The following is a 25,106-nucleotide window of genomic DNA, read 5'->3' on the forward strand; positions in this document are numbered from 1 at the left end:
AACCTGGTGTTGTTAAACTTCTTACTGTGTTTACCCCAGTCCAACGCCGGCATCTCCACATCATGATTATCATTATTACCCAAAGAAAAGGATGAAATCCATTTGGTAGCAGTTCTGCCACAGGAGTTGCTAGAAAGCTGACTGTTAGATGTCAGATTAAAATTTTTTAATCTAAGCTCAAAGCTTGTGCTTTTAAATAAAGAACCTGATGGAAATCGAAGTTTTAAGATTAAGACACCCACCAAACTCCATATTTCAGCACAAATCCGACTTGAAGAAAGCCCCCATCAAACAATCTGTTGAGCTAATAGTGACTTTGAACATCTCTTGCTCCATTTATTCTTTGAGCTTGTCTCTTGTCTCCTCTAGTGGCGGAGCTTAGAAGGAAGGTTTCGCCATCTCTCATTTTGTTTTTTTCTGTGTGTGGGTTTTGAGCGATGACAGAAGACCTGGGCTGAATTTTTTTTTTTCAGGAGCTCCAAAGGGAGATTTTAATGAGAGAATGTTTTCTTTTTGACTCTCACCGAGAAGCTTCAAGTGGCTTTGGATGTCAACCCCGCAGCTCCCGTTGAGGGGGGAAGAAGACAGCAGCGACGGGGAGAGGAATTATTGCACATTTTTCACCGGGACAAGTGTCAAGAAGATTTGAACTTTCTTTCTGGTTTGTTGGAAGGGCGAAGAAATCTGTGGGGCTTTCATTTTGCAGCAGGATGTTGGTGATGGTGTGACTGGTAGAGAGTTGGAGGGGGAGGAGGTTGAGTGGAAGATTTTCCTTGGCTGAGGTGAATTTAGTTTTGACTTTGAGCGGAGGTGAATTTTATTGAAATATCTTTGGCCGGGGTGGATTTATTTGTGCTTTGGGGCTGAGGTTTTGTTTTGAGCTGAGGAAGTTGGTTAGATATTTTTTGCTGAGGTGATTTTTGTTGGTGATTTTTGAGCTGAGGTGAATTTTTATCTCACTTTTTTTTTGCTGAGGTGATTTTGATTTGAGGTGAATTGGGTTTGGATTTTGAGTTGAGGTGAATTTTACCTCATATTTTTCACTGAGGTGATTTAATTAGTGATTTTTTTTTCAGAGCTGAGGGAAAGTTTATTTCTTTTTATGTTTTGACCCGAGGTGGGTTTGATTTGGTTCTGCTTGTTGGTGAGGGAGAAGTTTCCCAGTGGCTCAGCTTGCCCTGACTGACCGTGCGGCGATGGCCGGCAGCAGCTCCGGACCCGGCTGCAGCCCCGGACCCGGCGCTGGAGGCGCCTCGGGCGCCTGTGGCGGTTCCTCCTCCGGCGGCGGCGGGGGCAGCGGCGGCGGCGGTGCCGGCGGCTCGTCCGCTTCCAACCCCCGCAAGTTCAGCGAGAAGATCGCCCTCCACAACCAGAAACAAGCCGAGGAGACGGCCGCCTTCGAGGAGGTGATGAAGGACCTGAGCGTATCCCGGGTAAGTGGCCGGAACACTCGCTCCCTCAGCCGGGGGCCGCAGCTACGCGAGCGCCAGGCTTCGGGGCCTAGTGAAGCTGAGCCCATCACATTCCCCAGTTGAACCTTGTAATAAAATAGCCAATATCATTAAATTATAAATGTTAAATACACTTTTACATGGATTCAAAACACAAAATAAGTATATAATTAAATATTAAATTATAAATACTAAATACACTTTTACAGACATTAAAAGTATAAAGTATATAATTAAATACTAAAATAGATGCTTACAAACAATTTTCCATGTATTAAAGTATAAAATAAGTATAATTACATCATAAATGTTAAATACACTTTTACATAGATGTAAAGTAGAAAATAAGTATCATTTAACTAAATATTAAATAATGGATACTAAATACACTTTTACATTGATTAAAAGTATAAAGTATATCATTAAATATTAAAATAGATGCTGACAAACAATTTTACATGTATTAAAGTATAAAATAAGTATAATATAAATATTAAATACTAGATGCTAAATACACATTAAAAGTATGTAATTAAATTATAGAAGCTTAAAAATTTTACACGTATTAAAAGAATAAAGTAAGTATAATAAATAATAGATACTAAATACACTTTTACATATATATTACAAGTATATAATTAAACATTAAATAATAGATGCTTAAACAATTTTACATGTATTAGAAGTATAAAACAAGTATAATATTCAATAATAGATGCTAAATACACTTGCATATATTAAAAGAATAAAATATATAATTAAATATTAAATTATAGAAGCTTAAAACTATTATATGAAAAGTATAAAATAAGTATAATTAAACATTAATAGATGCTAAATACTCTTGCATATGTATTAAAAGTATAAAACGTACAATATAATAAAGTATTAAATTGTAGATGGTTAAAACCAATTTGCATCTATTAAAAGTATAAAATATGTGCTCTAATTATCAAATTGTAGATGCTACATCACTTGTATTAAGATTATAAAATAAGTATAATATTAAATTTCAAGTTATAAATTTATCAAAAGTATAAAATAAGTATATAATTTAATTATAGATGCTTAAAAACAATTTTACATATATCAAAAGTATAAAATGTATAATATAATTAAATATTAAGTTATAGATGCTAAGAATACTTTTACATATGTTAACAGTTTTTAAGATTGTTCTAAATATATTCAAATAATATTCATAATTTTACTCACTTATACATGCAAACAAATACTTTTTACAGCCATTAAAAAGTACAGCTAAACCCATTGCTATAAATATATTTTACAATTAAATGCTTTATTTATATATTTAACAATTAAATATGTATGGTAGTTTTAATAAGTTATACAAACTAACAAATGCACCTATACTTGTATAGGTAGAAGTATTTGAGAGTTTTAAATATAATTAAACAAGTACATTGTAATATTAAATTATGCACGTTAAGGAATGCTTTTAAAATATATTTAGTTGTGCTTTTAGGGTATTTAAGACTTTTAAATGTATATAAGCAACAAAGTTTAATATTTAATTAGTTATAATTTAAAATGCAATTATAATACACTTAAAATTGAATTTTTCAATTCTACTTGAATATTTCTTGTGAGATGATTTTATTTTGTGCTTATTTGCCTTGATTACACTTCAAAAATGTAAAATGCTTTCAGACACCTCTGGTCGTGAAAAGCGCTAAATGCAAGACTTTTTATCACTTTTATGTATTCAGAATTGCTTTTAAAAAGAAAAATGTCTTCTGTCGAAGCAGCAAATAAGTTGCATTAGGACGGTAAACCAAGGCTGGTCTGTAATGGATACGCATCAACCTCTCACCTCCTCTACCCTCACTGGGTGGCACAGTGGTTAGCATTGCTGTCTCACAGCACCAGGGGCACAAATTCAATTTCAACCTTGGGTCACTGTCTGTGCGGAGTCTGCACGTTCTCCCTGTGTTTGCGTGAGTTTCTTCCGGGTGCTCCGGTTTCCTCCCACAGTCCGAAAGAGGTGCTGGTTAGGGTGCAGTGGCCGTGCTAAATTCTCCCTCAGGTGCTGGAGTGTGGCAACTAACAGATTTTCACAGTAACGTCATTGCAGTGTTAATGTGAGACTACTTGTGACACTAGTAAATAAACAAGACAAACAAAACATTGACTGAGCATCTGCAGCTCTTTGGTTTGACAATCGTGAAGATTCAGGACTCACTGAGTGAAGAAATTTCTCCTCACATTAATCCTTCTACTCATACCCGTTCTAGACTCTGACACCCTGTGTTCTAGACTCTGCAGCCAGGGAAACAGCTTCTTGGCATCTACCTTGTCAAGCCCTCCTTAGAATTGTTTGAGTAAAATCACCTCTCATTCTGAACTCCAATTCACTCAATCCAAGATTAATGAAGTGTTGGTCGTGACTCAGTAGGTAGCATTCTCACCTCTTGAGTCACAAGGTTTCAAGTTCAAGTCCTACTCTTGAGCACAAAAAAAATCAAAGTTAATACGCCAGGTCAGTACTGAGGGAGTGCTGTACTGTCAGGTACTGAACTTTGGGTGAGATGTTAAACCAAGGCCATATTGAGTGAGTGTAAAATATCCCACGGCATATTTTGAAGAGGAGTGTCCGGGCCAACATTCATCCCTCAATCAACATCACTAAAACAGATGTGCAGGTTAGGTGGATTGGCCATGCTAAATTGTCCCTTAGTGTCAGGGGGACTAGAAAAGAATGGGATCACTACAGTGCAGAGGGAGGCCATTCGGCCCTTTGAGCCTGCCGCAACCACAATCCCACCAAGGCCCTATCTCCGTAACCCCACGTATTTACCTTCTAATCCCCCTGATACTAAGGGGCAATTTTCCATGGACAATCAACCTGACCTGCACATCTTTGGAGTGTGGGAGGAAACCGGAGCACCTGGAGGAAACCCACGCAGACACGGGGAGAACGTGCAGACTCTACACAGACAGTGACCCGCGGCCTGAATCGAGCCCCGGGTCCCTGGCACTGTAAGGCAGCAATGCTAATCACTGTGCCACCGTGCCAGCCCGAGCAGGACTAACAGGGTAAATATGTGGGGTTATGGGAATAGGGCCTGAGTAGAATTGTTGTCAGTGCAGGCTCGATGGGCCGAATGGCCTACTTCTGCACTGTAGGGATTCTATGATTATAGAGATTATCTGGTCATAATCCCACTGCTGTTTGTGGGAGCTTGCTATGGTCCAAATTGGCCGATGTGTTTCCTACAACAGTGACAATGCTTTTAAAATGTATTCATTAGCTGTACAGCGCTTGGAAGCATCTGATAGTTATGAAGAGCGCTACAAAAATACAAGTCTTTAATTTTTCCGTGAACAATTTGGTGCAACCCTTCACATCCCCCCAATACAAGTATACCTTTCCTTAGTAGTGAAGGTCAAAAGGTGCCCAAATGCCCTGTGTAGTTTGCCTGTTGGTGGGGAGGTTAGACCTCTCCCCTAAACCATCCTGGGGGCTTTATCTAGTTTACCTGATGTCATTCCTCAGTGTCGCTCTGTAATCGTTCCATCTTTTCACTTTTTCCAATATTCAATCACTCACTGGAAAATCGGAGTTTGATTTCATGGAGTTTTAACTTTTGTGCCTTCATTGAATATTAGCTGGCTGGCCTGTGCTTGTAGAACAGTAAATTCAAAACTAAACAGTGGATGGGTGCAATGTTTCCATTTGTGGTCAGTCTAACCAACAGCTTGTGAGGCAGCTGTACATGATGGGGAGTGATTCATTAAAATGCAAATGAAATTAAATTTCTTACAGAAAACAGCATTTTTGAGATCCAGTGTATGAGTAACTTACTGCCTGGTCTGTGGTGAGTGTAGTGTATACAAAAGGAACAGGTGATTTTGGATCAGTGGTTCCCAACTCTTCACACTGGGGGATCCCCCATTCTATTTCTAGGCCTGTTTTAAAATTCTTTCATACAGATCGACCACCGTGATTACCCAATGACTTCCTTGTCGAAGCAAAATATGACAGAAATCTGAAATCAAAACGGCAAGTACTGGAAATACTCAGCAGATCTGGCAGTATCTGTGGAGAGAGAAACAGAGTCAATGTTTTGAGTCTGAAACAGTCATATTGGATTCAAAACGATAATTGTGTTTCTCTTGCCATAGATGCAGCCAGATCTGCTGAGTTTTTTCCAGTCCCTTTTCATTTTTATTCCATTATTATTTTATTGTGCGCCAAGATACAGAAGTCTGAGGTCACGTACCAACCGGCTCAAGAGCAGCTTCTTCCCTGCTGCCGTCAGACTTTTGAACGGACCTACCTTATATTGAGTTGATCTTTCTCTACACCCTAGCTATGACTGTAACACTATATTCTGCACCCTCTCCTTTCCTTCTCTATGAACGGCATGCTTCGTCTGAATAACACGCAAGAAACAATACTTTTCGCTGTATACTAATACATGTGACAATATTAAATCAAATGAAAAATTATTTGTTCCTGCGTTTTAGGGGCTTGCTTGTGGTAAATCAGTTGGTGATACAGTTTGAAAGATGACAAGTATTATTTATTTATATATAAAGTATAATATATCAACAGGGATATCATATACTGTGCACAAATGCATTATGCTGTACGTGTGCAACTGTGTCCCCTTGTGAAGCCATAAAGTCCAATAATTAAGTAAACAAAGCCTTGGAGTTTAATGACTGTTTGGTGATGGAGTTAAACAGATTGAGGGGACTTCACAACTTATAGCCTCCAGATTAGATTCACCCAGACTGGTTGGTTGCATATAACTGGTTCCTTTCATAATGCGATACCAATATATCTCACGTGTGATTTGTCGATGCGTATTTCCTTAAGTTTAACTGTTGTTAAGTAAGCATTGATTTGCTTTTAAACAAATGTCAGTTAAGTGATTTGAGTTTCTTTGTGCTTTACTTTGGAGTGTAACACAGGGAGTACGATGGGCAGAAAATGGGTGCCAGATCGGACATTTTTCTTTCCTGGTGTATAGATGAGCAGGAATAGACAGTAACTAATCTTGTTACTCAGTTTATTGATGCTTTTATATCAAGGGTTTGTGACAAGCCCAAAAGTTCAGGTGGGTGGACCTGCAGCAGTTTTTAAATCCCAGGTGAATGTGACTGCACCTTGTTTTCCCCAAGCTTGACTGAACCATCAACTTCATTCATACCATCCAGTTGAAAGTCTGCACCTGAGAAACTTGTTCTCCCACTCCTGCCAATTCCATTCATTGTACAATCTGCCAAGAAATCTACTCATTGGTGATCTAATCCTTTTAGTCGAATCTGGATAACAGTTGAAGATAATTGCCAGCTTTGAGTCACTGGCTCGGTGAACTAATTTGTCCGCACTCTGCCCGAATTGAACTGCTTCGGAGTGATATGCCTGGGTTCACTCACTCCATTCTGCTCCGGCCTCAGTGACACATGGACTTTATCTTCTGTCACTAATGACATGAATGGCCGCAACATTTGTATTGATGACGTGGCAGTCACTTGTACTCAGTCTCACTCACACAAACGTACACACACACATTCTCTCTCTCTCTCTCTCTCCCACACACATTCTCTCTCTCATGCACACGCACACATTCTCTCTCTCATGCACACGCATGCACTGTCACTCACACACGCACTCACTCACACACGCACTCTCTCTCTCTCTCACTCTCACACATGCACTCTCTCTCTCACTCACACACGCACTCTCTCTCTCTCTCACTCACACACGCACTCTCTCTCTCACTCTCTCTCACTCTCACACGCACTCTCTCACTCACACACACGCACTCTTACTCTCACACACACGCACTCTCACTCACACATACGCACTCTCTCTCACTCTCTCTCACATGCACTCTCTCTCACTCACACACACGCACTCACTCACACACGCACTCTCTCTCTCTCTCACACACACTCTCCCCCTCCCCCTTTCTTTCTTCCAAAGATGGTGGGGCGGCATGGTGGCACAGTGGTTAGCACTGCTGCCCCGCAGCGCCAGGGACCCGGGTTCGATTCCCAGCTTGGGTCACTGTCTTTGTGGAGTTGGCACGTTCTCCCCGTGTCTGCGTGGGTTTCCTCCGGATGCTCCAGTTTCCTCCCACAGTACAAAGGTGTGCTGGTTGGGTGGATTGGCCACGCTAATTTGCCCCTTAGTGTCAGAGGGACTAGCTTGGGTAAATGCATGGGGTTACGGAGATAGCGCCTGGGTGGGATTGTGGTCAGTGCAGACTCGATGGGCCAAACGGCCTCCTTCTGCTCTGTAGGATTCTACGTTTCTGTGATCTCTTGCAGTCCATATTATTTTTCTAAACACTCTCTTAAAGTTTGAACATTCTAACAATGAGTCAGTCGGAAAGTTTTGTTCTGCGTGGCTTTGATGGTTGTGTTCTGTGTTGATGTGAAAGCTTCTTTGCCAATTTGTGTTCACTTGGCCTTCAACACGCTTCAGTCGTTGCTCTCACTGGTTCCAGATGCATAGCTGTTGGCCTTTTCACTGGAAAGCTGTGTACAATAATACATGGCCATGTCTCCCAAAATATATCACATACAATCAGTATGTGCAATCATACAAAGTGTAGCAACCTTTGTGAATGTGACAGGGCGCAGCAAGCTGTCACTGACAGCACTAAGATGGACAAGGATTTCAGATGTATGGGGCCCATTGCCACCTGTGCATCTCTACTCTCCATCTTGACTATTCTAACACTGTCCTGGCGTGTCCACCCCCCCCACCCTCCCCATGCAAACTTCCATCCAAAATGTTGTTGCCTGCACAAATTCCATTCACCCATCAACCTGTATTCAGTGACCTGCATTAATTTATGGTTCCTGCATGCCTTGATTTTAACATTCTCAGCCTTATCTTCAAAATCTTCCGTGGGCCTTGCCTCTCCCTGTCTCTATAACCTCAAGTCCTTAAATCCTCAGCGAACTCTGAATTCCTCCAATTTTGGCCACTTGTGCATCCCAGTTTGTTTTTTGGTTCCTTCAGCTACCTGGGTTCCAAGCTCTGGAGTTGCCTCCCTGAACCATTGAAGATGTATGGGATGGCACAGTGGTTAGCGCTGCTGCCTCACAGCGCCAGAGCCCCGGGTCCAATTCCAGCCTCGGGTGACTTTCTGTCCGTGTGGAGTCTGCACGTGCTCCCCATGTCTGCGTGGGTTTCCCCACGGGTATCCCGGTTTCCTCCCACTGTCCAAAGATGCGTAGTTAGGGGGATTAGTGGGATAAATGTGTGAGGTTACAGGACAGGGCATGGGGGTGGGCCTGGGTAAGATGCTCTGTCAGGGGTTTGGTGCAGACTTGATGGGCCAAAGGACCTCTCTCTGTGCTGCCGGGATTCTCTAATAATCCCTTCACCTCTCTCCTCTCCAAAATCTACACTTTGACCAGTCTACTGGCCAGTTGTCCATCCTGAGTTCAGTGGCACTTTGGGGATGGGTGACCCTATTGAAATGTAACAGCAAGCTGTTGGTCAGTCCCTGATGAGGATTGGAAGAAGGGTTTTGTTCTCTTGGTTACAAAAAAAATTAAGCTGTTCTCAACATTTTGATCAATACACCAAATTAACTCTCCAAAAATCCAATGTCAGCATTCCCATCTAACAGAGTGAGTGGGACTGGCTTATCGGAATGCCACGCTGGTATCAGAATTCTGTGTGGTTCGGGCGAATGATTCCTGACTTCTCCTGTTCCACACCCCGCCGAGAGTTCTGAAGTTGGGCGTTTTTGTCTGAACGTGGCTGTTATGGTTTTACCCAGTTATTCCCAACCAACCACAGAAACCTGAACAAACTTTTTGCTGTTTAACAAGTTTCAGGATGAAGAGATTAAACCCCACTAAGCTTGGCATGTAGGTAGCTTTGTGTTGTCATGTTTAGACTATCTCATTACATAAAAACCCTGTAGCCACAGGAAGCACTGCCTATTTCGGTACTGTAACTCACAAGACCCTGGTAACCTTAAGACCTCCTGGCCTATATTTATATTTCACTAACCAGACAGAATGTGGCAACGACAGTTAAGGTGTGATTTTAGTTTGTTTTCCCACATGTTGTTTATTCACTACCTGCTGCGGCTGACTTACATTTATATACCGCCTTATCAATTCTCTCAGCAATTTTGTAAGTTTATTTATTAGTGTCACAAGTAGGCTTACATTAACACTGCAATGAAGTTACTGTGAAAATCCCCTGGTTGGCTGTTCGGGTACACTGAGGGAGAATTTGCCATGGCCAATGCACCTAACCAGCACGTCTTTTGGACTGTGAGAGGAAACCGTAGCACCCGGAGGAAACCCACGCAGACACGGGGAGAACGTGCAGACTCCACACAGACAGTGACTCAAGCTGGGAATCGAACCCGGGTCCCTGGCGCTGTGAGGCAGCAGTGTTAACCCATTGTGCTGCCCGTTTTTCCTTAAGCAGGCTAATTTGGTGGCCATTTTTCACATAGCAAAATCCCACAAACAGCATTTAGGTGACAAGCTAGTTGATCTGTTTTTGGTGATGTAGGCATGTCTGTCTCATGTTGGACTGCTGGCTCTGGGGGCAGTGCCAGCCTAGATTATGCACACTGGTCCTGTAGTGGGACTTGAATTCACAACCTGGTCAGAGTGGTACCAATTGAGCCACAGAGTGGTCCTGATGTTCCCTCAGCACCAACCTGTTCGAAGCCGCTACCTGTGCCTTTGGATTTCAGTGTGATAAGAATCAAGGCAATATAGATTCTCGTTAGCACAGGAAATATCAGGGAGGTACTAATAACTGCAAACAAATGGCCTTTTCATTATCGCTCAGTTTCAGTTGTATGTAGATTAACACTTGTTGTAATTTTAAAAAATTCGCTCGTGGGACATGGGTGTCACTGGCTGGCTAGCATTTATTGCCCATCCCTAGTTGCCCTTGTTTGAGGTCAGTTGAGAGTCAACCACATTGCTGTGGCTCTGGAGTCACATGTAGGCCAGACCAGGCAGGGACGGCAGATTTCTTCCCCTAAAGGGACATTAATGAACCAGATGAGTTTTTCAGACAATCGACAATGGTTTCATGGTCATCAGCAGATACTTATTTCCAGATTTTTTTTTTATTGAATTCAAATTCCACCATCTGCCGTGGTGGGATTTGAACCCGGGTCCCCAGAACATTAGCGGAGTTTCAGGATTAATAATCCAGCGATCATACCACTAGACCATCGCTTCCCCAGACAATGGGGAGTTGCAGAATAGGCTTTAAATGAATATTATCTGAAAATGATTCCGCAAGAGTTGAGTAGCAGTTTACAAGCTGTACCATTATACAATCATAGAATAGAACAACACAGGAAGTAATTCAGCCTATTGAGTCTATTTTGAAGACCAATCCAGTTATTGCCCTCCCCCCACAACCCATTCTTCATGTCCCTGCAATGTTTTTCCCTTCATGTGTTCATTCATTCAAGTTCTTTTGAAAGTTCTGATTAAATCTGTTCCTATCCCATCTGGCAGAACGTTCCAAACCTAACCATCATGTTAAAAATAGATTTTTCTGCTGTCGCCTCTGGTTCTTTTTCCACCCACGTTAAACCTGTGTCCTCTGGTTGCAGAGCCCTCAGCCACTGGAAACTTTACTTAGCAAAACCTTTCCTGATTTTAAACAAACTCCATCAAACCTGTTAGACTTCTGTGCTCTGAGGAGAACAACCCCAACTATCTCAGCTATCTACACTCTCTCTGCGTAACTGTGATCCTTCATCCCTGGAATCATCATAGTAAATGTCTTTTGTATCCTTTCCAAAGCCTACATATCCTTCCAAATATGTCGTTCCCAGAACTAGATCAATGTTGCACATAGATTGAGCAGAATTTCCTCGCTTCCATGCTTTCTCTCCTAGGATCCCATCTGCTTTATTACACTTGGGATCGCCCATAGACCGCAGGAAACAATGCTTTTAAAGTTTAGTTATTAGTGTCACAAGTAGGCTTACATTTACACTGCAGTGAAGTTACCGTGAAAATCCCCCAGTCGCCACACTCCGGCGTCTGTTCGGGTACACTGAGGGAGAATTTAGCATGGCCAGTGCACCTAACCAGCATGTCTTTCAACTAAACACACTAAAACATCCCAGGACATTTTGCAGAGATGGAACGATTGAAAGTTGAAGAGTTGAGATGCAGATTTTCAGAAATGGTTTAAGACGCAGGCCTGATGATGCTATCATTGAATCTGGCGTTCAGGGAGAGGATGGAATAGAAAGGTGGTTCAACACGGGGTTAGGTACAGAGTAAAGCTCCCTCTACACTGTCCCCATCAAACACTCCCAGGACAGGTACAGCACGGGGTTAGATACAGAGTAAAGCCCCCTCTACACTGTCCCCATCAAACACTCCCAGGACAGGTACAGCACGGGGTTAGATACAGAGTAAAGCTCCCTCTACACTGTCCCCATCAAACACTCCCTGGACAGGTACAACACGGGGTTAGATACAGAGTAAAGCTCCCTCTACACTGTCCCCATCAAATACTCCCAGGACAGGTACAGCACGGGATTAGATACAGAGTAAAGCTCCCTCCACACTGTCCCCATCAAACAGTAAGAGTTTTAACAACACCAGGTTAAAGTCCAACAGGTTTATTTGGTAGCAAATACCATTAGCTTTCGGAGCGCTGCTCCTTCGTCAGATCCACTCCATCTGACGAAGGAGCAGTGCTCCGAAAGCTAATGGTATTTGCTACCAAATAAACCTGTTGGACTTTAACCTGGTGTTGTTAAAACTCTTACTGTGTTTTTCCCAGTCCAACGCCGGCATCTCCACAACATGACTACCATCAAACAGTCCCAGGACAGATACAGCTCGGTGTTAGATACAGAGTAAAGCTCCCTCCACACTGTCCCCATCAAACACTCCCAGGACAGGTACAGCACGGGGTTAGATACAGAGTAAAGCTCCCTCTACACTGTCCCCCATCAAACACTCCCAGGGCAGGTACAGCACGGGGTTAGATACAGAGTAAAGCTCCCTCTACATTGTCTTAAGGAAATGTCTGTGCTGCAACTTCAGTCGCTGTCCTCTGCCACAATGTGACATTGTTCCCTGATTTACACAAGCCACTTTCCATCCTCTGGAGTAGGTTTGCCTGTTGATCAGGGAGGTGTTACATACTGCAGCCCAAATTCATTTCACTTGGGCTTCTTGCAGCCATTGGACAAAGGAGCCTTTCATTCATCTATCCTAGCTGCATTTGCATGCTGATCCCATTGCTGTCTGCAGAAAGTGACCTTGCATGTGTATAACACATATACTAACAGAAAGCCATTATTTCTGATGGAACCCTTTGCACCTTGCTCAGTTAATGGAAGACTCGGGCTTTGTATGGTGAAGTGGAAATGAGACTTTAAATTGGACCTGACTCAGTAATTAATTAATCTGGCGAGTGTGATGATTTAAATAGCTGGTTACACTGTGAACCTTGTTTTTAACACCAGCACTCAGCATAGCTTTCACCAGCATCACAGTTGTACTTCAGTGCATGCTTAAAAAATAGCTAGTTAACCAGGCTTGGGCAACGTTACAAATTAATGTTCTCGCCTCTTCAGCTAAAGATTTATTGACCCGCGCACAGTGGTGATTGCTGGTACCGCAATTAAATTTTATCAACTACCGCTGTGCTCACAAACTGTTCGACTGTGAGAACATCGCAGTTTGATCATAACATTAACGGTTACAGCCACACAAGGTTCACTGGACAGGGCTCAGGATTCTGAATGAGTTTTCCCTCTCCCGAACCTGTCCTGATATTATCAACTGCTGCCGCAGGTGAGATTCGACACAGACCAGCGTATTTGATCTGTGTGGCTGAGTTTGCACAGTGTCTGAAAGGAAACTGATACTTTTTTTGTTTTAAACCATATGTCATCAGTGTCACATTCTGCTTTTAGCAAAGAGGAGATGGATTCACAGCTGACTGCACGGTAGTTGCAAGTTAAAAGCAAAATACTGCAGATGCTGGAATCTGAAACACAAACAGAAAATGCTGGAAAATCTCAGCAGGTCTGACAGCACCTATGGAGAGAGAGAATAGAGCCAACCTTTCAAGTCAGAATGTATTGGTTCTATTCTCTATCCACAGAGGCTATCAGACCTGCTGAGATTTTCCAGCATTTTCTGTTTTAGTTGTAAGTTCACATTTCTTTTCTTCCAAAGTCCTTCCAAAATCCGTTGCAATTTTGGTTTAGTGTTGGGGTTGAAAATATCTTTAATGAAAGACAAAGAAGGATGGATGGAAGGATAAAGGACAAAAGGCTGAAAATCTGAAACGGAAACTAGTCTTCTTCAGAACTGGCCAGCTCCATCCCTCAAATATAAACCTGCATCTTTCCTGCAAATCTCTTGTGCGTTTCAATTTGAAGTCTCATTTCCACTTCACCATACAAAGCACCGAGTCTCCCATTAACTAAGCAAGGTGCAAAGAGCTCCATCAGAAATAATGACACTCTGTTAGCGTATGTGTTATACAATTTCTATTTTCATTGAACAAATAATGACTGCAATTTATTGTGTTCTTGTGCTTTGTACAATACCTGAGAGTCATAGAGCCATAGAGGTTTACAGCATGGAAACAGGCCCTTCGACCCAACTTTTAAAAAAAAATCCCTAAACTAGTCCCAACTTCCCGCATTTGGCCCATATCCCTCTATACCCATCTTACCCATGTAACTGTCTAAATGCTTTTTAAAAGACAAAATTATACCCTCCTCGACTACTGCCTCTGGCAGCTCGTTCCAGACACTCACCACCCTCTGTGAAAAGATTGCCCCTCTGGACACTTTTGTATCTTTCCCCTCTCACCTTAAACCTATGCCCTTTAGTTTTAGACTCCCCTACCTTTGGGAAAAGATATTGACTGTCTAGCTGATCTATGCCCCTTATTATTTTATAGACCTCCATAAGATCACCCCTAAGCCTTCTGCGCTCCAGAGAAAAAAGTCCGTTATCCAGCCTCTCCTTATAACTCAATCCATCAAGTCCCGGTAGCATCCTAGTAAATCTTTTCTGCACTCTTTCTAGTTTAATAATATCCTTTCTATAATAGGGTGACCAGAACTGTACACAGTATTCCAAGTGTGGCCTTACCAATGTCTTGTACAACTTCAACAAGACGTCCCAACTCCTGTATTCAATGTTCTGACCAATGAAACCAAGCATGCTGAATGCCTTCTTCACCACTCTGTCCACCTGTGACTCCACTTCCAAGGGAACTATGAACCTATACCCCTAGATCTCTTTGTTCTGTAACTCTCCCCAACACCCTACCATTAACTGAGTAAGTCCTGCCCTGGTTCGATCCACCAAAATGTATCACCTCGCATTTATCTAAATTAAACTCCATCTGCCATTCGTCAGCCCACTGGCCCAATTGATCAAGATCCCGTTACAATCCAAGATAACCTTCTTCACTGTCCACTATGCCACCAATCGTGGTGTCATCTGCAAACTTACTAACTATGCCTCTTATATTCTCATCCAAATCATTCATATAATTGACAAATAACAGTGGACCCAGCACTGATCCCTGAGGCACACCGCTGGCCACAGGCCTCCAGTTTGAAAAACAACCCTCCATAACCACCCTCTGGCTTCTGTCATCAAGCCAATTTTGTATCCATTTAGCTACCTCACCCTGCATCCCGTCAGATTTAACCTTGTGCAACAACCTACCATACGGTACCTTGTCAAAGGCTTTGCTAAAGTCCATGTAGACAACATTGACTGCACTGCCCTCATCTACCTTCTTGGTTACCCCTTCAAAAAACTCAATCAAATTTGTGAGACATGATTTTCCACTCACAAAGCTATGCTGACTGTCCCTAACCAGTCCTTGCATCTCTAAATGCCTGTAGATCCTGTCTCTTAAAATACCTTCCAACAACCTACCCACCACAGATGTGAGGCTCACCAGCCTGTAGTTCCCAGGCTTTTCCCTGCAGCCCTTTTTAAACAAAGGCACAACATTTGCCATCCTCCAATCTTCAGGCACCTCACCTGTGACTATCGATGATTCAAATAGCTCTGCTGGGGGATCCGCAATTTCCTCCCTAGCCTCCCACAATGTCTTGGGATACATTTCATCAGGTCCTGGGGATTTATCTACCTTGATGCGCTTTAAGATTTCCAGCACATCCTCTGTTATATGAACACTCCTCAAGACATCACTATTTATTTCCCGAAGTTCCCTAACATCTATGCTTTTCTCAACAATAAATACTGATGAGAAATATTCATTTAGGATCCCACCCATCTCTTATGGATCCGCACATAGATGACCTTGTTGATCCTCAAGTGCTGCCAAATATACTGTTGGACTTTAACCTGGTGTTGAGAGACTCTTACTGTGCTTACCCCAGGCCAATGCCGGTGACTCCACATCATGATCCTTAAGAGGCCCTACTCTCTCCCAAGTTACTCTTGGCCATTATGTATTTGTAGAAACTCTTGAACCAAGCTTTTGCTCCTCTGACTTAATACCTCTATGTAGAATCATAAAAAAGGATCCCTACAGTGCAGAAGGAGGTCATTTGGCCCATCAAGTCTGCACCAACTCTCCCACAGAGCATATCATCCAGGTCCTATCCCCGTGACCCAATGTATTTATGCTGCTAATCCCCCTAACTTACACATCTTTGGTCACTAATAGGCAATTTAGCATGGCCAATCCACCTAACCTACACATATTTGGTCACTAGTGGACAATGTAGCATGGCCAATCCACCTAACCTACACATATTTGGTCACTAATGGGCAATTTAGCATTGCCAATCCACCTAACCTACACATCTTTGGACTGTGGGAGGAAACTGGAGCACCCGGAGGAAACCCACACAGACATGGGGAAAACGTGCAAACCCCACACAGACAGTCATCCAAGGCCAGAATCGAACCTGGGTCCCTGGCACTGTGAGGTAGTATCCCTAACCATTGTGCCACCATGTCACCGTATCTCAGTACCTGCTTTATGACACTCCTGTGAAGCACCTCTGGACGTTTGGTTACAGGTGCTATATAAATATAAGTTGTTGTTATATCTCCGTCCTTAGTGGAGTATTCCTCTGTTTTTGCCCGACATATGCTGCTCGGAAACAATGCAGACCCTTTATATCCAGCTTCTCACAGCTTTGGATCCTTGCAAAACTCTTTCCAAAATGGAGTCACATTTGTAATGACGGAAATGCAACAAGCAGTTTATGCACAGCAAGTCTCACAACAGGCAATGATATCCTGAATTCGTGTTGTCGTTTGAAGGATAAGTATTGACTAGAACACCAGGCAGAGCTCCCCAACTCTTTAAACATAATGTCCCTGGGATATGTAATGTCCATCTGACAGGGCTCACACAGGTTTAGTTTTATCATCTCTTCTGAAAGACGGCATGTCTGACAGTGCAGCATTCCCTCAGTACTGCACTGGAGTGTCAGCATTGATTTTCTGCTCCATCCCCCGCAGTGGGACTTGAAACGTTTGACCCTTAAGGTGAGTCTTAACACTGAGCCGGGGCTGGAGGTGCCTAATCAAATCTTTACACTCTTTAAAAGCAAAAAGGTCATGCCACGCAATTCTCAATTACGTAAACAGACACAAACATGCAGGTGAGGCAGTGCAAGCTTCTGAGTCAGTGACAGCCCTATTGTTTAGGAAGCTGGCAGAGCAAGGGCTTGGTGGAATGCACTTCAGATAGCAGCAGTGGCAACGCCTATAGTGGGGTGGAGACTTGGGTTAAGAGACATGTTTCTGAGGACAGTGCAGCTCTCCCTCAAGGTTGCCTTTACTCCTTCGACTGAGACTTCACATTGAATTTTCCGACTGATGAGACATGAACATGACCACCCCAGCGGAGCCACTTCATATCCCGAGCCCTCCTTTGAGTTGTGACCCATTGAAATGCTTTATTGTTTTTGGCACATTGGAGGACACGTGCCTGAGTGGCACTGATCAACTGAGAAAGGGCAGGGTTTATATTCAAATGTGAGGAGCATGAGGATGAAATGTATTTTTGGAATGTTACCAGCACACAAAAGGTCACATCCCACATCAAAACAAAAACATCATCAACATTTTGGTTTGTTAAATCTTTTTGCAGGATTGGGTTTGGCCTCTGATTTATGCGCACATTCTCACACTCTTGCATGCATGCTCGACAGCACCTTAAAACTGTTTGCTTCACGGATCAGTCGGTTATGTGCCTGTTTTTGCGTTCTGTCCACCTTCCCAATTCCAGTTAAATCTCCTACTGGAAATATTCTTATGCAAGACAGACCAGGACAGCCAGTGGTTTTCGAAGATCCAACAACCTGTCCTGGTACCCCCCATGCTGACACTATAGTTAAGAAAGCCCACCAACGTCTCTACTTTCTCAGAAGACTAAGGAAATTTGGCATGTCAGCTACGACTCTCACCAACTTTTACAGTTGCACCATAGAAAGCATTCTTTCTGGTTGTATCACAGCTTGGTATGGCTCCTGCTCTGCCCAAGGCCGCAAAAAACTACAAAAGGTCGTGAATGTAGCCCGATCCATCACGCAAACCAGCCTCCCATCCATTGACTCTGTCTACATTTCCCGCTGCCTTGGCAAAGCAGCCACCATAATCAAGGACCCCACACACCCCGGACATGCTTTCTTCCACCTTCTTTGGCCAGGAAAAAGATACAAAAGTCTGAGGTCATGTATCACCCGACTCAAGAACAGCTTCTTCCCTGCTGCCATCAGACTTTTGAATGGACCTACCTCGCATTAAGTTGATCTTTCTCTACACCCTAGCTATGACTGTAACACTACATTCTGCACCCTCTCATTTCCTTCTCTATGAACGGTATGCTTTGTCTGTATAGTGTGCAAGAAACAATACTTTTCACTGTATGTTAATACATGCGACAATAATAAATCAAATCAAATTCTTTCTTGGATCTGGGTGTTCTTAACAAAGCCGGCAATTACTACCCATTCTAATTCCCCCAGATTCAATGTACGCAATGACTTAATGGACCCATCTCAGAGTCAATTTTGGTGCTGTGGGATTGGAATTACATGTAGGCTTGAGGTAAGAATGTTAAGTTTCCTTCCCTGAAGGCTATTGGTGAACCAGTGGGGGTTTTCCATCAGTCTTGACAGCTTCACTGTCACTTTTACTGAGATCAGATTTTTATTTACACAGAACTCTGTCCAAGGTGCAATTTTTAAGCTCCAGTGTTCAGGGAAATTGTTCCAGACATCTGGATTAGAAATCCAGTAACATAAGGTTTTCTGTTGGTATAAATAACCTGGGCTTGGGTAGATGAGACAAAATTTCCATGTTTACAAATGATAAAGTTGGAAATGTGGTAAACAAGTGAAGAGATAGAAGCAGACTTCAAGAGGACATCGACTGGTGAAAGTGAGCAGGCGAGGTAGATTAACCCTCATGGAGGGAAATGGAAAGTAGTGCATTTTAGAAGGGAAAATGAGGAGAGGCAATATTCATTAAATGGTAGCATTTGAGGGGAGTGCAGGGACAGAGTTCACATACAAAAAGCTTCTAAAAGTGACAAGACAAATGGATGTAGTTGCTTTTGTTTTAAGAAGCTTGTTTAAAGTTTATTTTATTCGTGTCACAAGCCGGCTGGCATTAACACTGCAATAAAGTTACTTTGAAAATCCCCTAGTCGCCACACTCTGGCGCCTGTTCGGGGACACTGAGGGAGAATTTAGCACGGCCAATGCACTTAACCAGCACGTCTTTCGGACTGTGGGAGGAAACTGGAGCACCCAGAGCAAACCCACGCAGACACGGGGAGAACGTGCAGACTTCACATAGGCAGTGACCCAAGCCGGGAATCGAACCGGGTCTTCGGTGCTTGAGCCAGCAGTGCTAACCCACTGTGCCACCGTGCCACCCTGTGGCTTACTTGGCTTTACAAAAGGAGTCATTGAGCAAAAAAACAAGCAAGTTATGCCTTAAAAATAACTGTTCTTGAGTCGGGTAGTACATGACCTCAGACCTCAGCTGGAGTATTGTGTTCGATTCTGGGCAGCCAGAACAACTTGTATTTATTACAACGCCTTTAATGTAATAAAACACCTCAGGACACTTGCAGGAGCATTTATAAAGCCCAAGGATATCAGAGACATGGAGAGGATTCACTTGGAGGTTTACGGGTACCAGGGATGAGGAACTTCATTTATTTGGAGAGACTGGTTGTTGTTCCTCTTAGAGTGAAGAATGTTCGGAGGAGATTTGACAGCAGTGTTCGAAATTCTAGGCGTCTGATCTTTTCTCCCTATTTACTCTGTTTCCACTGTCATGAGGGTCGGTAATGAGAAGACACAGATTTAAGATAATTGGCACAAAACCTAGTAGCGAGCGAAGGAAAACTTTTTTAACATTTCAGCTTGTTATGATTTGCAGTATGCTACTTGAAACAGCAGGTCGAAATAGAGCCAATAGTTACTTTGAAAAGCAATTTGAATAAATCTCGAAGAGAGAAAATTTACAGGGTGGTGGGATAGTTCTTTCCAAAAGCGAGCACAGGTATGATGGGCTGAATGGTCTTCAGTGCTGTATAACTCTGTGAACCACTGCGGTCTCTGACCTCAGGATGTTCAAATTGGCTTCAGAGGTCTGAGGGATTATAGAATTCTGCCAGTTCTCCATTCCTGACCGCAATCCACTGACTTGCTTCACCTTCTGTATTGATGAGTAAATGTGTGTGTGGATGATTTTTTTAAAAATTCATTCATGGGATGTGGGTGTCACTTGGCCAGCATTTATTGTCCATTCCGAATTGCCCTTAAACTGAGTGCTTGCACGGCCATTTCAGAGGGCATTTAAGGATTAACCACATTGCTGTGGGTCTGGAGTCACATGTAGGCCAGACCAGGTAAGGGCGGCAGGTTTCCTTCCCTAAAGGACATCAGTGAACCAGATGGGTTTTTATGACAATCGACAGTGGCTTCATGGTCATCATGACATTTAGCTCCAGATATTTACTGAATTCAAATTTCACCATCTGCCGTAGTGGGATTTGAACCCGGGCCCCCCCAGAACATTACTCTGGGTTTCTGGATTACCAGTCCAGTGACAATACTACTGCGCCACCGTCTCCCCTTTGTTGGGCAAAGGCAGGGTCAGGCTTGGCGATGATGCCTTTTTGCAGTTGAACAACTCCCCCAATGCCAGCTACCTGGTCTCAGGATGCCCATTTCAACAAGGTGACAAGGGCAACAGGCGTTTCCTTCAGAAGGAAAACTCTTCAACTGCAGACAATAAACATATAACAAAACTTACTCCAATTTATAAATCAAAGAAAGGGTTTAATAAGGAAACTTCATTACTCCAAACTTGGGGCCCACCCCTGGGCCAATCAAAGCTCACCACAATTCACAACAGGTTCTTATTTATAGTGAGTCAGCTGACCATCACATCATTCTGTAATTGGTTCCATGGTTTACTGGGTCAGCTGACCCTTACAGCTTGTTACCATTGGTCACATTACATCCGACACAAAGTTGTCACCGGTTGCATCCTAACAGCAGGTGCTTGTGGAACCTTAGTCCCATTTGAGTCTATCGTCAGATCTCTACCACCTTTCCCGCCATGAAATCGGAGCAGGCGAGGGTCCGACAGCGGAAATCTCCCTTGACCACCTCGGGCGGGAATTTCCGGTCTTGCCCGAGCATGTCCAAGAGCCGTGGGGTCAGATTGTCCTGGGGAGAGAGGAACCTGTGGTTTGACCAATTTCGTACCAGTGGCTTTGTGAACATCGGTGAATTTAGCATTGCGATTGGAAAAGAAACCAAAGCAGGAATTTAATTTGTTAATTTTTTTAAAGAAAATTTGCCTGGTTCTGTGTAAACATTTACTGAGTCCATGCAGATAACCATTGCATAATATTCCTGCTCCCTCCATTTGACTCATGCGTTTGATGTAGTACAGACAGTCTTGAGCAATAATAAATCTGGCCTCATGGATATTTGAGCTGTCTGCCATTTACTACAGCACGACTGGTTTCGTTACGCTTTCCCCCCCCCCGGCGAGACCGACATTTAGGATGAGGACCTTTTAACCAATCTGCCAAACAAAGCATGCCAAAACTCTTCCCACAAATCACACTGAAGGGCCAGTACAGCAGCATTGTTTTTGCAGAGCAAGATCCCACAGGCAGCAGTGAAATGAATTGGGCCAGTTCATGTGTTTTGAACTGGGGGATGAACGTTGGGCAGGGCGTTCTAAAGTTTTGTCAGTGGCTGGAGCCAGTTTGGGGAGCCGCTGAACTGCCCTTTGGACGGGAGGAAGCAATGAATTCAGGCTAATTCACAGGAAGTACATTGAACTATGTTAAAGAGCATTGACAATATGGCGCCAGAAATAGTGTCAGCTGTGGCTTAATTGGTAGCAGCCTCATCTCTTGAGTCACAAGGTCCCACTCCAGAACATGTAGAACCATAGAACCATAGAAAATTACAGCTCAGAAACAGGCCTTTTGGCCCTTCTTGTCTGTGCCGAACCATTTTATGCCTAGTCCCACTGACCTGCACTTGGACCATATCCCTCCACACCCCTCTCATCCATGAACCCGTCCAAGTTTTTCTTAAATGTTAAAAGTGACCCCGCATTTACCACTTTATCCGGCAGCTCATTCCACACTCCCACCACTCTCTGCGTGAAGAAGCCCCCCCTAATATTCCCTTTAAACTTTTCTCCTTTCACCCTTAACCCATGCCCTCTGGTTTTTTTCTCCCCTAGCCTCAGCGGAAAAAGCCTGCTTGCATTCACTCTATCTATACCCATCAAAATCTTATACACCTCTATCAAATCTCCCCTCAATCTTCTACGCTCCAGGGAATAAAGTCCCAACCTATTCAATCTCTCTCTGTAACTCAGCTTCTCAAGTTCTGGCAACATCCTCGTGAACCTTCTCTGCACTCTTTCAATCTTATTTACATCCTTCCTGTAACTAGGTGACCAAAACTGTACACAATACAATCCATGTGCATGGAAATCGAGGCTGGTACTTCAATGCAGTGCTGAGGGAGTGCTGTACTGTCAGAGATGCGGTCTTTTAGATGAGGCATGAACCAAGATCCCATCTTCCTCCCAGCTTGGGTGAACGTGAAAGACCCCATGGCACTAGTTCGAAAAGAGCAGGGGAATTCTTCCTCGTCTCCTGGTCAATATTTATCCCTCGATCAACATCACAAAAAAAACCAATTCATAGAATCCCTACAGTACAGAAGGAGGCCATTCGGCCCATTGAGTGTGCACCGGCCACAATTCCACCCAGGGCCTATTCCCATAACCCTCATTTACTCTGCTAATCCCCCTGACTCTAGGGTCAATTTAGCATGGCCAATCCACCTAACCCACACATCTTTGGACAAATGTAGTCCAGACATACAATTGTCTGGTCCTTATCACAGTGCTGTTTGTGGGAGCTTGCTGTGTAAATGAGCTGCTGTGTAAATGAGACGGCACAGTGGTGAGCACTGCTGCCTCACAGCTCCAGGGACCCCGGTTCAATTCCCGGCTTGGGTCACTGTCTGTGCGGAGTCTGCACGCTCTCCCTGTGTCTGCGTGGGTTTCCTCCGGGTGCTCCGGTTTCCTTCCACAGTCCGAAAGACGTGCTGGTTAGGGTGCATTGACCGTGCTAAATTCTCCCTCCGTGTACCCGAACAGGCGCCAGAGTGTGGTGACTCGGGAATTTTCACAGTAACTTCATTGCAGTGTGAGTGTAAGCCTACTTGTGACACCAATAAAATACACTTTAAACTTTGCTGTGTTTCCTTCAATACAACAATGACAACACTTCAATAAGTATAGAATTGACCATAGAGCCCTTTTGAGACATCCAGTCTTTTTTAATCGTTCCTCTAGCACAGTGACGTCAAAACTACAGCATATATGATCCTGAGTCCTGGAGTACAGCAACACTGGTTCTGCTAACACTTAATTCCTATTGACAAAAACAGAAAATGCTGGAAAATCTCAGCAGGTCTGACAGCATTGGTGGAGAGAGAATAGAGCCAACATTTTGAGTCTGGATGACCCTTGAAACATTGGCTCGATTGTCTCTCCACAGATGCTGTCAGACCTGCGAAGATTTTCCAGCATTTTCTGTTCTTGTTTTAGATCCCAGCGTCCGCAGTATTTTGCCTTTAACTTGATTCCTATTGCTTGGTTTGACCTGTTTCAGTCTTGCTGAAAAGCTCGAATATGCTGTCGACACACCATGGATGCATTTAAAGGGAAGCTAGATACACATGATGAAGCATATAGAACATTATGTGGAGGGGTGGGAGGAGGCTGGAGTCGAGAATAAAAGCTGCCATCGACTGATTGGGCCAAATGAAGTGTTTCTGTGCCGAATATTCTGCAAAATTTGATTTGCCAATAACTCCACTGACTTGCTTGTCATTGATATTTGCACAGTGCTGGTCACTTTAGGCTGACTCTGTTTTCTGATTGCTCCTAGGTACAGTTGCACAAACTACACCACCTGCGTTTGGCACAGACCCAAGCACAGTATTATGGAGGATCATTACCCAACGTGAATCAGATTGGGAACAACACAAATGACTTGGAGGTAACCACTGAGCACCCAACCACTGAGGAACATCCCAATGTACCAATGGCTGCTTCACAACCTTCAACCCTGTCCTTCGCTCCTGAGCTCAAACTGCTTCCTGCTTTCTCTTTCCCCTCTCTCAATTAACCATCAGAGTAAAAACCTGGGTCTGTCCCTCTCTCATTCCCTTCCTAACTCGCACACTGCCTTCTAACTTCTGCTTCTTCTCCAGGAGGACATTTTAATATTAGAAATGTTGTGTAAATGATATTTGCGTGATCTCTCAGGTTCTATAAGTTGCTGGGGAAGAGATTTCTTTCTGAAAATCTTGCCAAAAATGTTTATTGTAGTTGTAACTATTTATGAATCGGATTGTCTTAGATTCCTTTCTCTCCAATGTTCCTGATTGTTCCACTTGAGGTAGAACCCTTGGAGCACAACACTACCCCTAACTTAGGGGAACGTTGGTTTCAGAGGCCACAACATGGCTGATAGGGGAAATGATCAAACTGATGCATGGTGGAGACTTCCTCTAATGTTAGATCTGAGGCATGTTATTGGAAAAGAAGACATTTTAATTTCTATCTCATATGCTATATCTGCCCTGAGTGTGTATGATAGGGATGTACATAGGGAGTTATGTGTTGTCAGATTCAAAAGATATCGGATTATAATGATAGTCCAGAGCTCTGGAACGACCAGTACCAACCCTGCTTGGACTTGCAGGACCACTGCCCATGCCAGTCTTCTCCCTTTCTCTCTCGCTCTCTCTTTCTCTCTCTCTCTTTCTCTCTCTCTCTTTCTCTCTCTCTCTTTCTCTCTTTCTCTCTTTCTCTCTCTCTCTCTCTCTCTCTATTTCTCTCTTTCTCTCTCTCTCTATTTCTCTCTTTCTCTCTCTCTTTCTCTCTCTCTCTCTTTCTCTCTCTCTCTCTCTCTCTCTCTCCCTTTTCCCCCTCCCTTTTCCCCCTCCCTTTTCCCCCTCCCTTTTCCCCCTCCCTTTTCCCCCTCCCTTTTCCCCCCTCCCTTTTCCCCCCTCCCTTTTCCCCCCTCCCTTTTCCCCCCTCCCTTTT

At 43.5% G+C, this 25,106-nt stretch overlaps 1 protein-coding gene across 6 annotated transcripts in view; it reads left to right on the top strand.

Moving 5' to 3' along the window:
• The first annotated feature begins 425 nt into the window (after positions 1-425).
• crtc3 (CREB regulated transcription coactivator 3) overlaps positions 426-25,106 on the top strand; it is a 97,323-nt gene continuing 72,642 nt past the window's right edge. For 4 of the 6 annotated variants that reach the window (XM_078199966.1, XM_078199970.1, XM_078199968.1 and 1 more), the window contains exons 1-2: positions 445-1,433; positions 23,944-24,054. In XM_078199966.1, coding sequence (XP_078056092.1) covers positions 1,197-1,433; positions 23,944-24,054 — 348 coding nt within the window. In that variant the 5' untranslated portion in view covers positions 445-1,196. Of the gene's footprint in view, positions 1,434-23,943; positions 24,055-25,106 lie in introns of all 6 variants that reach the window. The other 2 variants (XM_078199969.1, XM_078199967.1) reach the window with 2 other exon arrangements.

Source organism: Mustelus asterias, chromosome 29 (assembly GCF_964213995.1).
Source record: "Mustelus asterias chromosome 29, sMusAst1.hap1.1, whole genome shotgun sequence".
In the NCBI taxonomy this organism is placed as follows: Eukaryota; Metazoa; Chordata; class Chondrichthyes; order Carcharhiniformes; family Triakidae; genus Mustelus; species Mustelus asterias.